This window comes from Nyctereutes procyonoides, unplaced genomic scaffold, assembly GCF_905146905.1.
Source record: "Nyctereutes procyonoides isolate TBG_1078 unplaced genomic scaffold, NYPRO_anot_genome, whole genome shotgun sequence".
Classification (NCBI taxonomy): Eukaryota; Metazoa; Chordata; class Mammalia; order Carnivora; family Canidae; genus Nyctereutes; species Nyctereutes procyonoides.
The window spans coordinates 26,337,990-26,353,593 of NW_026575049.1; the positions used below are offsets into that span (position 1 = coordinate 26,337,990).

Genomic DNA, 15,604 nt, shown 5'->3' on the forward strand with positions numbered 1-15,604 from the left:
CCCTCCCTCCCCAACCTTCTCCATGCTCTGCTTCCCACTGCCCATCAGAGGTTGATGAGGCCAGGATCAGAGGCCAGGACAGAGACCTGTGAGGTAGGGTGGAGGTCTGCAAACAGCTCCATGACTCCCAGGTGCCCCGTCCACTCCGGACAAAGTCGAGAACCACACATCTAATCCAGTCCTCCTCTTGCTTTGTGCAAGTAGAGAAACTGAGGTCCAGAGACACCAAGGGACGTCCCAGGTCACACAGCAGGCTCCTGGCAGAGCCAACAACCAGAACTTGCATTCCCTGACAACCCAACTAAGTCTTCCTGGCTGATCGTGCCATTCCTATACTTTTTCCAATCATGGGGAGCTACCCGCGCTCCCCCATTTTACAATTAATAACCCATAATTTCACAATTCCCAGCTCTCCAGCCTGCCATCTAGTGGCAACGTTGAAAGCCACAGGCTATTGTTGAAAAGCGTTGAGTCCAGGGGCAGAGGAAACTAAAGACCAACCGGAGGACTTGGAATGTTTCAGGGAAACATCTAGAAAACAAAGGGAGCAACCAACCAAATCTCTCTAGAAGCATTTCTAGGAACTTGTGCATCCACCCCCCCATTCCACCCATTCCCTGGCAACTCTGGGCAGAGGACGTGGGACTGGGGAGCAAAGCTGCCCCTCCGGTAAGGGAGGGGATGGACCGACCAACCTGCTCTAACCAGGGGCTCCTGGTAACTAAATTCCTCATGAATATGAATTGATCTTGAGGTATCTCTCCAAGGCGAGGGCGCAGGGTGGTTTCTGAGTTGGGGGAGGGAACGCACCGGGTATATTCTGGCTCCCAGGGGGTGTCTGTGCTCCCAACACTCCCCCAGGCCAAGTTCTTCCTGTCAGCTGAGAGGTGCAGGCAGCTCCAAGCAGGAGGCTATTCCCAACTCTGGCTGCCTGGGCCTCCCAGGCGGGAGGCCCCTGAGGAAGGACCCCAACCCCTCTCTGGGCACTCTGGGCCATGCAGCCTCCCAAATTGGAGCCTTCGGGAACGCAGGGCCCATCGCCACCCTTCTCCAGGGAACTGGGCAGGCTGGTGCTGGGGACCTGGAAGTGACCTCCACAGCCAGGAGCTGCCTAATGAGCTCCTCACTCAGTGCTGCGGGAGAGGGAGGAAGGGGGACCAGGGGAGACATGGGCACCATGCATCCCACACGTGCACACATGCCCTCATGGGCACACACATGTACAACACACGTGGTCTCCTGTGGTCACAGGGACCCTCACACCCACAGGCACCCCACACATCGATGTACAGAACCCCACCATAGAGAGAGACCCACATCCTGTCCCCCCACCCCACCCCTAGGATCATGTACAAACGCCTGTGTGTGACCCCCAGCAGGTGCACACATGCGTCTGGGAAGGGGAACCGGCCTGTGGGCTCTGTGGCCAGTGGGGTGACAGTGACCATATGGTGGCTGCCTCCTGAGAGCCACGTCTGCTTGTCCTGGGACGGCAGTGGGGACGGCTGGAGACATGTGGCCCTGCCCGTGCCCTCCCCCTGAGGTTGCTCCTGCCAGACGCTGGGCTTCCTCCATAACTCCCCAGGGTGAGGCCCGGGCCTTCCATGCATCCACTCTCTCTGTCCCACCCTGCCTGGTCCCAGCCACCACCGCTCACCCACAGCCCTGAGCCCAGCTCATCCCCACCCATGCTCCGCGCTCCTGCCCGGCATTTCCAGAACACTCTCTTGCCCGGTTAATCCCCGGACCACACTGGGTCTCAGTTCAGACACCGTGTTTGACCACCAGCCCCCCTCCCTCCCCACCTCGTGCCCCACGCACTCCACGATCCCTGGGCACCACTCTTTCTGAGCGCGGACAGTACTGTGGCCCTGTCAGGGGACAGCTGCTCAATGCACTAGCCCAGCATGTCCGCTTAACACGTACTCATCGAGCGACTTCCACGTACCAGGCATAGCAGTGGACGCTCCCAGTCCTGGGAAACTGAAGGACCAGTTTCCCAGTAAAGGTTGGTGGGGCATGAGGGAGGGGAACACACACCATGGCAGGTGTGTTAGGTAGACACCTGGGCTCCAGGTCGCCTGCTGTGTGACCTTGGACAGGTCATGGCCCTCCCTGGGCTTCACGTCTTCATCTGTTCAATGGGATGGTTTTGAACTAGGTGGACTTGAAGGAGCCTTGTAGGATTGGTGGGGGTGGGAAGGATAGACAGAAGCTGGCACCTCCTGCCCTGCCCCCAAGGGAGTCTCCCCAGAGCAGTGGGAGGGGACCAAGGTGGTAGTGCTCAACTGCTCCTCCCCACTGCCCCCACTGCTTTGCTTCTCATCACTCACCTCACCCCCCGACCCCCGAGCCTCCCAATGCTTCCCTCAGGACCTTCAGGATAGCGCTCAGGGCCCCTTGGGGCGGGGGGCCCATGTTCCCATCATGTCAACATTCCGGTGTGGGGAGGTGACCTTTTCTGTGTGGCCTTGAGACCCCTGTGCCCCCAGGACCCCCTCCGCCCTTTACCCGGCCTGCCCATCTCAGAATGAAGCCACAGTCTGGCCACCCACCCGGTCCTCTTACTCCACAAAACCCTGCAGCATGGCCTCCGGTCCCACCAGGCCCGCCCGGACTGAGGCCAGCCCCACGGGGCACTCACAGGGGATGGGCTGTGGGGAGGCTGGCTGGGTGAAAGGACCAGTGACAAAGCCCCAAAGCCCCAGGGCTAAGAATTGGGGGAGTGAGGACCACTCTGACTGTGGAGGAGGAAGATGAGCCAGGGGACCTCCCCTCTTCTGCAGACAGGGAAACTGAGGCTCTGGCAAGGAAGAGAAGCAAGGTTTCCGATAGAGCCAGGGAAAGAGCTGGGCTCAGGACAGATGGAACTCCGCACAGAGCCCTGTCCTGCCACTGAATTGCTGTGTGACATCCTGCCAACCGCGTCACCTCTCTGAGCTTCACACAGGTCGTCGAGAGGGTTAAGTCAGCCGTCAGTATGTCCAACGCCACACACGAGATGGGCAGGTGCTCATCAAAGTTCCTGTCCCTCCCAAACAGGGCTGAAACCCCTGCAGGCGGCGGTCCTTCCTCCTCTCCCTCCTCACCCCATCCTATTCCTAACTCAGGGTGCTAGAAGGACACTGCCCAGGAGTCAGGAGGCCTCTCCAGCAAGTTACTTCCCATTTCCAAGTCGCGGTTTTTTCACCTTGGTTGTTCATGAGAACAGCCCACCTCCCCCGTGGAGGGATTATACGGCTCATGAGAAATCATGGGGATGGAAAAGCTTTGAAAGCTATGAATCTGGGGCACCTGGGTGGCTCCGCGGTTGAGTGTCTGCCTTTGGCTCAGGGCGTGATCCCAGGGTCCTGGGATCGAGTCCCGCATCAGGCTCCCCTGCATGGAGCCTGCTTCTCCCTCTGCCTGTGTCTGCCTCTCTTTCTGTGTCTCTCATGAATAAATAAAAAAAATTTTAAAAAGAAACTATGAATCTGGGCAGATGTCAGAGCTTGTTGTTATAACCTTTCAACACTAGGCATGTGGATAGACAGACGGATTGGTGGGTCTTTATGTGGGTGGGTGGACGCATGGTCTGGTTATGGAGCTTGAATTCTAAATCAGCACCCCTGAGGGGCCTGGGGATCCCCTCCCCAGTGAAACCCAGCATGAGGCTCTCCCTCAAACTAAGCAGCCTCTTTTCACACGTGTGTCCCCCTTGCCAGCCACCCCCACGAGGAGCTGTGTCCCTGAAAAGCCAGACTCCCCAGAATGCTGCCATTCAAGTTCTTTCGGGACTCAGAGGTGCCAGGACCACCCTCCAGCATCTTCAGGCCCACATTCAGGCCTGTGAGCCTGGTGGGAGCAGAACCCCCATCTGTCCGGTCATGGGGGGATCCCCATGCCCAGCACAGGCCCTGGAAGGTGCTGCTCAGTCTAAGCGAAGGAGGGTCTGGTGGGGGACAACTCACTGGGCACACGGTTGATGGCTTTGAGGGGCCTCAGGACACGCACAGTGCGGATGGCCGACAGGTTGATGTTCTGAAGGTCCAGGGAGTACTCGACCATCCTGCAGAGAAAGGGCAGAGAGTGAGGGACAGGGCAGGAGGGACACTTAGGCCACGGACCAGGCCACGGCCACCTAGTCACCCATGCACACCCCTCCATGCCCCCGGCTGCCTGGAGGGGAGAGGTGAGCAGCAGGGTCAGAGTCCCAGCTGCGGCCCCATCAGCGGTGTGGCCTGGGCTGTCCCCACCTCCGTAAGTGGAACTAGTGGCATCTGCCTCCCACCGTCCTGGGGATTCCAGTAGATGCAGTGAGGGGGCCAGAGGGAACACGGGAGCAGAGACCTTGGGTCCCCACTGAGTGTTCAGCACTGGGCCAGGTGGCTCTTGTCCTTGCTTCCAGCAGCCTCTGAACCAGGGAAGGCTAGTGGGGGGAACCAAGGAATGGGGGGGACCCCTGGCTGACCCCAGGGGGTGACCAGACGGCAAAACCACAGGTGCAGCTCCGTGCGTGAAGTCCTCGCTGTGGGCAGAGGGCTTGAGCCCCCAGACCTTATGTCTCCCAGAGCCCCCAAGCCCTCAACAAGCCTGGCTGAGCTGGCCAGGTTTACAGGTGAGGGGAGGAGCTGGAGAGAAGTGACATCGCATGTCCCAGGTCACCCAGCCAGGTTCACACCACACCAGTCTGGGTGTCACAGGCCACATCTCCGGGAGTGTGACAGTCACACTGTATTTTCCTTGCAGGGAAAATGCACGCTGTCCTCGCTGTCCTCAGCATGCTCCCTGCAGGCATCCAGGCTCCGGCCCCACGGGCTCCTGGCACTTGCCACGCCAGGCCTCTGCGCCCGCTGCCCCTGCTGCCCGGATGCTACCTCTCATCTCCGTCCACTGAAACCTCACTCAGGCTTTAGGATCCGGGCAGATGCCCCTAGAGTCCTGGAAGCTTTTCCACACCAGATACCACGATGAACAGGCCAGTCTAGGTAATCCAGACACAAGAATGACCCAGAGCTGTCCCCAGCGCTCAGGAGTGCCCACTTGAGCCAGGGAGAGACCCAGAGGCAAAGACTACACTAGAGCCCTCACCACTGCCTGAGTTCTCTCCTCTCATCAAACCGTCCACCCTCCCTCTCCACATTCAACCAGCCCTGAAACTCCTTGGAGGTGGTTTGCCTCCTCCAGGAAGTCTTCCCAGGTCTCCACTGGAAGCAGATTTCTGGGGTCCCCTCTGTGCTTTCTTGGCTTCCCACCAGATCCTCCCTGCTCAGTTGCTACCTCTCCCTGCCTTCCCCTCCCTGAAAGACAGGCCCCCCGGGGCCTAAAGCCTCAGCCTGACCCCGGGTGCTGCTCACCAGACCCTTCCTCCTCGCTTCCCCCACCCTCCACCCCAGGGCTCCAGCACCACTGCCAGTTCCACCTGTCACTAGCATCAGCAGGGAAATGAAGGCTTTTCCTACACACCATGCAAACCTGTCCAAGTGTTGTGAAGCCACCGCCCCCTCCCGCTGCTTGAAGAATAATTGAGTGAAAGCTTCTTTGCCTGAAATGCCTCCATCCATCCCCCAGCTTTCTGGGGCACAGGCTCCGGTTCCCATGCTCTCTCTCTCAGTCACACACCTGCACACAGCCATCAGGGCACACACACACTCACTCCTTGGACACCCTCATCCACACACACTCCTACCAGAGCCCAAATTCAGAAGAGCAAGGGGGCATGACAAAAAAAGGGACAGAGATGGAGACCTGGGGGACCCGAGGAGGCAAGAGGAGGAGGAGGAGGGGGAGGAAAGGAGGGGGAAGGGGAAAGAGGGAGGGGAAGAAGCAGAAGTGGGAGGAGGAAGAGGGGGAGGAGGAGAAGAGAGCAGCCCCCGAGGGGGGGGCGCTGCAGGTGGAGGCCAGCCCAGGGCAGTGGGTGTGCGGAGGGCGGTGTGTGAAGGGACCAGGGAGCGGAGCTGTATGAGGATTCCGTGCGTGGGTGAGCCAACTGTCATTTTCATATTTTGTAGAAAGAGCTCTCCAGGCAGCCAGGGAGACGTGTGTGATGAAGGCATTGTGGGGGCGGCACACAGGCACACAAACAGGCGCTCACACTGGCTCGGGCATGCACGCTCTCTGGCGCGGGCACACACGCACCCCAGGCCTAGGGGAGCCACCCCAGCTCCAGCCAGCCCCTCCCGCGCCTGCCCTCCTCCTTCCGCCCTGCCTCCCTCCATCCTGCCAACAGGGGCAGCGCCGCACCCTGGGCACAGCTGGGCCCCAAGGCTGACTTTTGCTTTGCTGGGGGTGCTGGGGTGGCGGTTCCCAGCCTCTGCCAGACTGAACACACTCAGATCCTTTGTTTCAGGAGCCCTGGGGCACACCTGCTGAGCTCTGGCAGGTGACAGCCCAGGATTTGTTCCCATCCCCACAAAGTCTCGCAATAAAAATAAATAGATGCTTTCCAGACGGATGGCTAGACAGAGAAAAGCACATGGGTTTTGAGGGCCTACTGCCTGCCAGGCAGTTCTCATGCCTTACCTGTGTTAACCCATTTGAGCCTCCCATTACCTGGATCCCCCTGCACCCTTCCCCACACTCCCCTGGACCAGGGCTCCCCATTCTGGGCACCCTCAGGCCCACCCTGCCCTGGCCCCTGGCCCTACCTCACACCACCTCACTGGCTCCATGTCTCCCCAAGCAGAACCTGTGGGGGACTGGAGCCACTGGTCCTTAAGTGAAGCCGCCCACTGCAACCCTGCCCCGGGGTTGGCCAGGAGCAAGAATGAAAAATATCTACAGACAGGCCTTGTGGTGAGAAATCAGGCTCAAGGACGCCTGGGTGGCTCAACAGTTGGGCACCTGCCTTTGGCTCAGGTCATGATCCCGGGATCTGGGATCAAGTCCCGCACCACAGTCCCTGCGGGGAGCCTGCTTCTCCTTCTGCCTGTCTCTGCCTCTCTCTCTGTGTGTCTCTCATGAATAAATAAATAAATCTTTAAAAAAAGAAAAAGAAAAAGAAATCACGCTCAAGATTTCCCTTTGCGTTCCCCTAAGACAAGGAGACCCAGGGTGTAAGTGAATGTCACCGAGGCCCATGACTACCCAGAGTTAGGAAGCTTTAGGATCTGAGCACCACTCAGACCCCAACCAGTTCATGGGAGGCTGATCAGGTTCCTGCCCATCTCTGAGGTGAACTGAAGCAGCCACTGCCTGGCAAGCCCAGAGACGCATTGACCCAGCCCTTGCCCTTCCCCCTGACCCGACCCTCCAGGTCTTCAGTGTGGGAACACACCTTCTGCAGTCTACTGCAAAAATGCCCCCAAGGGCAGCCCAGGTGGCTCAGCCACCTTCAGCCCAGGGCCTGATCCTGGAGACCCGGGATGGAGTCCCCGTGCCCCGTGTCAAGCTCCCTGCTTCTCCCTCTGCCTGTGTCTCTGCCTCTCTCTCTCTCTCTCTCTCTCTCTCTCTCTCTCTCTCTCTCTCTCTCTGCATCTCTCATGAATAGATAAAATCTTTTTTAAAAAATGCCCCCAAGACCTCATCACTTGCAGCCCTCATGGTGTCCACTCAAAAGGTCCTGTGAGAAATTTCTTGGAGAATTTCTTGGAAATTTCTTGGAGAAATTTCTTGGAAGCTCTGAGCTTCCTGGCAATCAAGTCAAAAGGGGAAAGGTGGGATGAGTTACTGAGTTCTTAGCAGCAAGAAAGATATTTCCAGAAGATCTATTTGCCTAAACGTTTCTCTCAGGTTCTAACCCTCTCTTCTATATTTCTACTTGGGGGTGTTATATTGCACCTCCATCTCCTGTCTGTGGGAACAAGACAGGGTGTAAATGAATTCAGTAATAAAGAACATGTAGTAAGTGCACAGTGAAGAATCCAGTAGCTCTCATTCTTCTCTGAGGGAAAGAGGATAGAAAGGGGTACACTAGACAGGGATGGAGAGAGATGAGCAGATCACATAGCCAGGAGGGTGGAACTATGGGTTTAAATCTACCCCCTAGGAACCCCACTGTCCTAATGGTGACTCTGTGCACCAACTTGGCAGAGTCTGCTCACAGCTCCCAATCTGCCCTAGTTCAGTCACTGGTCACCACCATCCCTCTCTCCTGACAGCCACAGCAACCTCTTGACTATTCTCCTGTCTCCTGCTTCCTCCCCCCACACCCCTTTCTCAGTCAGCTAAAACTTCCTAAAATTCAAATCTAGCTATATCACTCCCTGACCTAAACCTTCCATGATTCCCCACTGCCCTCAGAACAAAGTCTAGGCCCCTTGACCATGGTCTACAGGGCCCTCCAGTCTGGCCATCCCCTCCCCCAAGCCCTGCTCCTATTCCACATGTCTGAGACATCATCACCCCAGGCCTGTCAAGCTCCCCAAACACAACCTGTCCCCTTCCCCATGCTCTCAGCCTTCCTTCAGGACCATCTCCTCCATGAAGCCCCTGCTCATCCCCTCCGTACACCACAGGCTGAATCCACCCCTCTTGCTCTGGCTGATTCCACACTCTGTTCACACCTGCCATGTAGTGTGGGTTCCCCTCAAGTGGACCCTGAGCCAAGAACTCAGGAGGTGATCCCAGGGAGTGTGGTGAAGGAGGAAGGGAGATAGAGAAAAGCCAATGAGGGGCTATTCATGAGCTGTGAACAATGGGGACATAATGGGGACCCCCGAGAGACTGTGTAGAGTGAGCCTCAGAATGGGGCAAGAGAGGGGGCAGGGCTGGCCATGCACCCCCCCCACACACACACACCCACACCAGCCCCACACAGCACACAGTAGGCACTCAGGGATCCACTTAGCATGAATGATACCTGTGACAGAAGAAGCTACCTCCTTCCTCCTCCTCCTACCCTGGATGACACCTGTGGGAGGCCCCCTCACCACCCCCCGCCTGCTCCAAAAAAGAGAAGGAGAAGGGGGGTCACTGTATGAGTGAATAACCACTGGGCTGACTTCCCTCAGGCCCCAAGTAAGACCTCACTTACGGGAGTGAGAAATTAATTCCTAATTACACAGTTACTTTATCACACAGCTTCGGTGCTAAAAGTCTAAAAAAAAGAAAAAGAAAAGAAAAATCAACAAAAAACCCCCACTAACCTCCTGCCAGCTCCCAAGCGCCTAATTAGGCAAGGAATTTTGCTTTAAAGCGAACACTTTCGTCCTGACATCACCCCAGGAGGAGAGAGGCTGAACCCAGTTTGGGGGCATCCTTGAGGAGGGGGGCTCGGGTGCGGCCATGCCAGAGCGAGCTGAGAGAGCAGACACCTGCTCTTTGGGGCACAACCTGACCTGTTCCTGCTGAGGAGCCTCCCTCCCCACCCCCAGATCCCCCACCCCCACTCCCAAGAGAGGCCCAGAGACCCAGGCCCGGCCAACCAGTAGACACCAGCCCCCAGCCCCCGTGACTAGTTCAGGACAGGCAGGGGACCCTAGATGGGCCAGCCCTCGAGCTGGGACCACAGGCAAGAGGGCTCTCCTTGGCTAAGCCACCACCTGGAAACCCTAAGGCGCTAAGGCCATCTTGCCTCCGTGGTGGCCTAAGACATCTGCCAACTCAAACGAAGGCCGAGGCCAGAGCTGGAGAGAGGCAGGATCCTGACCATATGGTTTGAGCATTCTCTCTCTCCCAATCCCAGATCTGCCCTCTGCTTCTTCCAGTTCTGTGAGCCAATGCATTCCCTTTGGGGGCTTGGGCCCCATTTGCCTTGGGTTTCTCTCACGGACAACCCAGAGTCCTGGATGATTCGCAAGAGCTTTCTGAGTGCTCACTCTGTGCCAAGCGCTTTGCACACCTTCCCATGGTGGGATGATGGCCCTCGCTGCAAATTTGGAAGCTGAGGCTCAGAAAGAGCCCAGGCCACAGAGGGGGGCTCCAGGAGCTCTGCACAGCCCACCCCACCTCATCAGGCATCGGGCCAGTCGCCTTCTGGCTCTCAAGCACCCCCTCAGCTGCTCAGGCGCCCGGTAAGCACAAACACATGGCGGTGCATAGAATAGGGCTGCACCCCTGGGGACAGTTTCACCCAGTGGTTAGAGCGTGGAGGCCGGATCCCAACCCCAGCTCTGCTGCTAGGGCACCGTGTGACCCTGGGCAAGTCACTGAACTGACCTCCCCAGGGTGTGGGGAGAATGAAATGTGTTCCTATATGGAATAAGGGCTTAGAACCGGACCTGACCCCCAAGCGCCTGGGTGGCTCAGTCGGCTAAGCATCTTGCTCTTGATTTTGGCTCAAGTCATGATCTCAGGGTTGTAAGATCAAGCCCTGAGCCCCAAGTCAGGCTCGGCACTCAGCCAGGGAGTCTATTTGAGGTTTTGTCCCACTGCATCTCCTGCTGCATACACGCATTCTCTCTCTTGCTCGCTCTCTCTAATAAATAAATAAATCTTTAAAAAATAAATAAAAGAACAGAGCCTGGCCCAAGTAGGAGCCAAAGAAGTGCCAGCAGTTCCCCTGGCACAGCTTCATTCCCAACCTCAGCTCACACTTGCCCAAAAATCACACGTGCCTGCCTCAAGCCCTCCCTGAGTCCCATCTTGTGCCTGAGAAAGCCCAGGCAGGAAGGGCTTCTGGAAGCCCTGATGTGACCCCAGCGCTGCCTGCCACAGGCCCTGCCCCCCAGGAACACCCGAACATCTCATGTTCCCATATGCCCCGTGCTTCTTCCAGACTGTCTGCCTTTGTAACTGCCGGCCCTTCTACCTGGCGTGCCTCTCTGTGCTTTCCAGATCCTACTCCGGAACTGAGCTCGCCTGCCTTGGGTCCCACTGTCCTCTATGAGGGCACCTCTGGCTTGAGGTATGTTCTGTTGTGTCCCGGCTCCTCGGGACAGGGGCTGGCTCAGAGTCCCAGCTGGGTCTCCAGAGTCCAGCCCAGGGTCTGGCTTAGAGGTGGGCTCTCCACACCAGTTTGTCAAACACAGAACTTGAGGGACATATGATCAAAAAAAAAAAAAAAAAAACTTGTAGCTGACAAGAAGCAACATAAAATGACTGAGATATTATATCTTTCCAGGAAATACCCTTCCCAGATGATTTCTGTGTGTGGCTGATAAAAATAGGGTGTTTCCTCAATCTTTGCAAGGGGCCTATGGGGGCTTTCTTAAAATGTAATTTAAGATTTAGCTAATGGAAGGAAGCTGAGATGCTGGAAATGGCAGATCATCTGTCAGGAGGCAACTCTGTGATGATTCAGGCTTGCTCTGGTGGATAACTAGACCACCAGCCTACACCGTTACCCCGACACTTAGCACATAGTAGGTGTTCAGTCCAGGGAGGGTGAGAGGGAGGAAATAATAGAAAGTGGGAATTAGAGAGCAGTAACATTAACCCCTGACCTTGTCCAGCACCTTCTGATTTATGGGTCACTTTTGCCCCTACATCCTCACACAAATCCTATGAAACCAGAAGAATGGGGTTCTTTTTTTTTTTTTTTTTTTTTTTTTTAGAACGGGGTTCTTAAGCCCAAAGAAACTGATGCTGTGAAACTAACTCTGGCCAAGTTCAGAATCAAGGAAAGATTTGATGCCACAAAGTCCAAGGACCCCAAGCAGGTGGGATACAGGGAAGCTCTGGGCACCGCAGCAGCAGGCGATCCCCGATCTCCTCTAGACAAGGCTCCACTCAGGTGACAATACTCCAGTGACTTTATCTCTGGGTAGGGCTGCCACACAAATACAGGATCCCCAGTGAAGTTTGAACTTCAGATAAACAATAATGCATCATTTTTAAGTATAGGTCCCAAATATGCCTTGTGAGGTCAGCTCCATGAAATTTAGCATGGTCACACCAGAGTAGTCTGGGTACCACGACAGATGCGGATAAGCTCCCCTAAACCAGGATCGATGGGTTCCAGTCCCATGAAACCGAGAGAGGCATTCCTGATTCATGCCTGGCTGGGGTCTGGCTTGTCAGCCTGTGGCCTGAGACTCTCTGGTGACTTACCCCTCAGCCCTCATAGCCTGTAGCATCCTGTTTCCATGGAAACGAACTTGAGTGGTTACCATCCCTCTGATCCACTCTACTCCACAAGCAGATGAGAAAACCATCCACCCCAAGGTTCCCCCTGGAATCTTCCCAGGTCCACACCCACCCAGCGCCAGTTGAACTTAAAGAAAGTGGCCCCATGCCTGGGTGGCTCAGTTGGTTAAGTGTCTGCCTTTTTGGCTCAGGTCATGATCCCTGGGTCCTGGAACTGAGCCCTAAGCCAGGCTCCCTGATCAGTGGGGAGTCTGCTTCTCCCTCTGCCTCTGATGCTCCCCTCTGCTTGTGCTCTCTCTCTCAAATGAATAAATTAAAAATCTTACAAAAAAAAAAAAAAGATGGGAATCCCTGGATGGGTCAGCAGTTTGGCGCCTGCCTTCAGCCCAGGGTATGATCTTGGAGTCCCGGGATCGAGTCCCACGCGGGCTCCCTGCCTGGAGCCTGCTTCTCCCTCTGCCTGTCTCTCTCTCTCTCATGAATAAATAAAATATTTTTTTTAAAAAAAGGAAGAAAGAAAGAAAGATTTCAAGAAAGAAAGAAAATGGCCCCAGATACCCCCTCCCCCAGTTCCACAGTGTCTGGGCAACAGATTCCAAACAAACATGTCACAGAGCCACCCCCTCCTTGCTGGCCCAGAGCCAAGCTCTAGGGACTCCGCGATGATGAGTCAGCCTCAGCCCTGCCCTCAGAGCACCCAGTGCTTGGAGCAGACAGACGTGTAGAGCCCAGGATAAATCAGGATATAAAGACGTGAAGACCAGGAGGGTGTCCTGGCTTACAGACACCTGGAGTGCTTCCCTGACTCACAGATGATGCACATAGAGTCATGGCAGAGGGAGGCCAGCTCTAAAGGCTCTGGAAACAGCCACAGTGATGACACACTGACACCCATGACCGCAGCTTGGTCTGTGAGCAGGGACAAGCCTCTGCACAGCCTGCATGGGTTGGGTTTGACTTTAGACTTCTCAACACATCACACCAGTCAGCCCAGGCAGAGCTCTGCAGGCTCCAACTAGGCTTGTTAACGTGGTAGGGCCACAGCTTTGACCAAGGGCAGATAAACTCGAGCCCTAGGAGAGGAATGTGGCACACTCTGAGAGTTGCCCACATAATGTGCACTCCCTCTTCTTCCAATTCTGCCTGGCCCCAGGGAACAATTCTTGGTTGACTAAACCAAATTCAATGATGTTTTTCTATTTTCCTAGCTTCCCCTGCAGCTAAAGATGGCCACAAGACCCAATTCTGGCCAAGTGTGCTAGCACAGAGGAAGGATCTAGATAAGAAAATGTCTTCCTGACCCAAGTGGACAGGTGTGAACGGCATAGCCTTGTTTTCCTTCATCCTTCCCTCCTTTGATGCAGACACAAGGCCAACAGCTTCAGCAACTACTTTGTGACCATGAAAGAAAGGCCTGGAAAATCACAGACATTAGCCCCCAGGTCACAGAGCCATCACCTGCATCCACCGATAAACTTCATGTTAGTTGGAAAAAACACCCCAGGATTTGCTTGAGCCGCCACTCGTTGTGTTTCCAGTTACCTGCAGCCGAATGCATCCCAGCAAGTTTCAAAGAACCGGACTTTTTTTTTTTAAAGATTTATTTTTATTTATTCATGATAGAGAGAGAGAGTGAGAGCAAGAGCGAGAGAGAGAGAGAGGGAGAGAGGGAGAGAGGGAGAGAGAGGCAGAGAGAGAAGCAGGCTCCATGCACCGGGAGCCCGACGTGGGATTCGATCCCGGGTCTCCAGGATCGCGCCCTGGGCCAAAGGCAGGCGCTAAACCGCTGCGCCACCCAGGGATCCCCACACAGAACCGGACTTAATTGCAGCCTCTGGAGCCGAGCTCCCTGGGTTCCCCTCCTGGCCCTTCCCCCTACCAGCTCGTGACCCTGGGCAGCTCTCTTCCCATTACCGTGCCTCATCTGTGAAATGGAAACGACCACAGTCCGTCCCTCACAGAGCCAGTCTGAAGATTAAACCAGATAATGCACAGCTTGGGCCCACCGTGAATACTCAGCAAACAGTAGATGCTCTTACTTTTTATCACCTCCCTGGATGGAGCCTGGGAAGATTCAATTCCCTTTGCTTTCTAAAGAACCACTGACAGGCACTTCGGACAAAAGGTACTCCCAGCAAGCGCCTGCAGAGGAGTTCCTTTTAGAAAGCTCTAGTCCCGGGTTGAGGAACAATTCTTATTGACATTTTGTTTCTCAAGAGCCTGTAAAAGTCGGGGTGGGGAAGCTGTTCCCTGTGCGCACGCACTCACTAGGGAGAAGACGTTTCCAGGGTCTGATGGACTCTTACCAGCCTCTCCTTCTCGATCCTTGGCTGAGGAGCTGAATTACTGACATCAATGCTACTCATGTTAATATTTTTTTTCGTGTTAATATTTTTAATGACAAAGTACGTCTACCTGTTATGAGAATTAACTCAGATCCTGGCCCCAGATCAGAGAGGGGGCCCTCCTCGTGCTTCTTGCCCTACCTGGGGTTCCCAGAACCAGGATTCATCATCTCCGCTTGAAGTGCTCCCAGTCAAGGGCATCTCAAGGGTCAAATGAATGAGACCATCTGATTCAGGGCTACCTGGGCATTTCGTTAAAATGCAAAGTCCTAGGTCCTCAGTATGCCCTGGGTCTGGATCCTTGAGGTGAGGCCCAGAAACCTGCATTTTAACGTGTGCCCCAAAGATCCTGTTCCTCCTTAAATTTTGAGGAGCACTGAGAAGGGGTGCAAGGAGGTGCACGTATTTGAGGAGTGGAGAGACTGGTGGCCCATTCCTGGTCTGCTCAGGCTCATCCCTTAGCTGCTCCACTTTCCTACACAGAGGCCCCCCCCCCCGGGATGGCATCACGGCTGGGAGCTTTCAAGGGCTTTCTGACTCAAGGCAGCGCCTAGGCAGGGCCCACACCAGCCATGCCCTTGGCAAGGCTCTGGCTTGGCCTCATTCTGAAGAAGTCCCCACAGTTCCCCAAGGATCCTCCAGCTCTTCTTCACCTAAGAGAATCATCACCGGAATTCTTGGGGAAGCTTTTAACAGAAGTGCCCAGTCCCCTCCCCACAAACGGCAATGGCCATTCATGTCTTTGGTTAGGGGAGGAGGTAAGTTACCAGCATAATGCACCAAGGGAGATACATAAATAAAAAATATCTCAAGTTCAACAATAACACCATTGAATATTTCATGACCTCCTAATGGACAAAAGCAGAAAAGTGTAGTTTAAATAAGAGGGTGAGGTGGGTTCAACTATAACCCAATGATTGCTGAAGGTCTGTCTCGCACTGGAAGGGAGTCTCTAGTGGAGTGCCACAGGACTCGCCATCCTGAGTTGACCAAGCACAGGAAGTAAATATAACGAGTGACTGAAACAGGACTCCAAGAGATCGCTGTAAGATAAAATTAAGAGCAAAAAATGCACAGTTTGGTACTTGGGTTATAAATTTTTAAAAAAATGGTCAACTGTGTTTAGTTTCAGGGTGGGAGAGATGGGGCCTGGAAAGTGAACACAACCAGGGGGTAGCAGGGAGCACAGCCACTCAACAGGTCACCATGTGGCACTGGGATAAGGATAGCCCATTCTCTCTGCCCCGTGAGTCATCACTGGGAGTCATCACATCAATGGGTGGTACCCCCACCCAGGCACCACGGCAGCCTAA

The 15,604-nt window shown here is 55.1% G+C and overlaps 1 protein-coding gene across 1 annotated transcript in view; it reads right to left on the reverse strand.

The window, feature by feature from the left end:
- CACNA1I (calcium voltage-gated channel subunit alpha1 I) overlaps nucleotides 1–15,604 on the reverse strand; it is a 113,499-nt gene that overhangs the window by 59,472 nt on the left and 38,423 nt on the right. Inside the window, exon 5 of the mRNA XM_055328957.1 lies at nucleotides 3,951–4,048. Coding sequence (XP_055184932.1) covers nucleotides 3,951–4,048 — 98 coding nt within the window. The remainder of the gene's footprint in view (nucleotides 1–3,950; nucleotides 4,049–15,604) is intronic.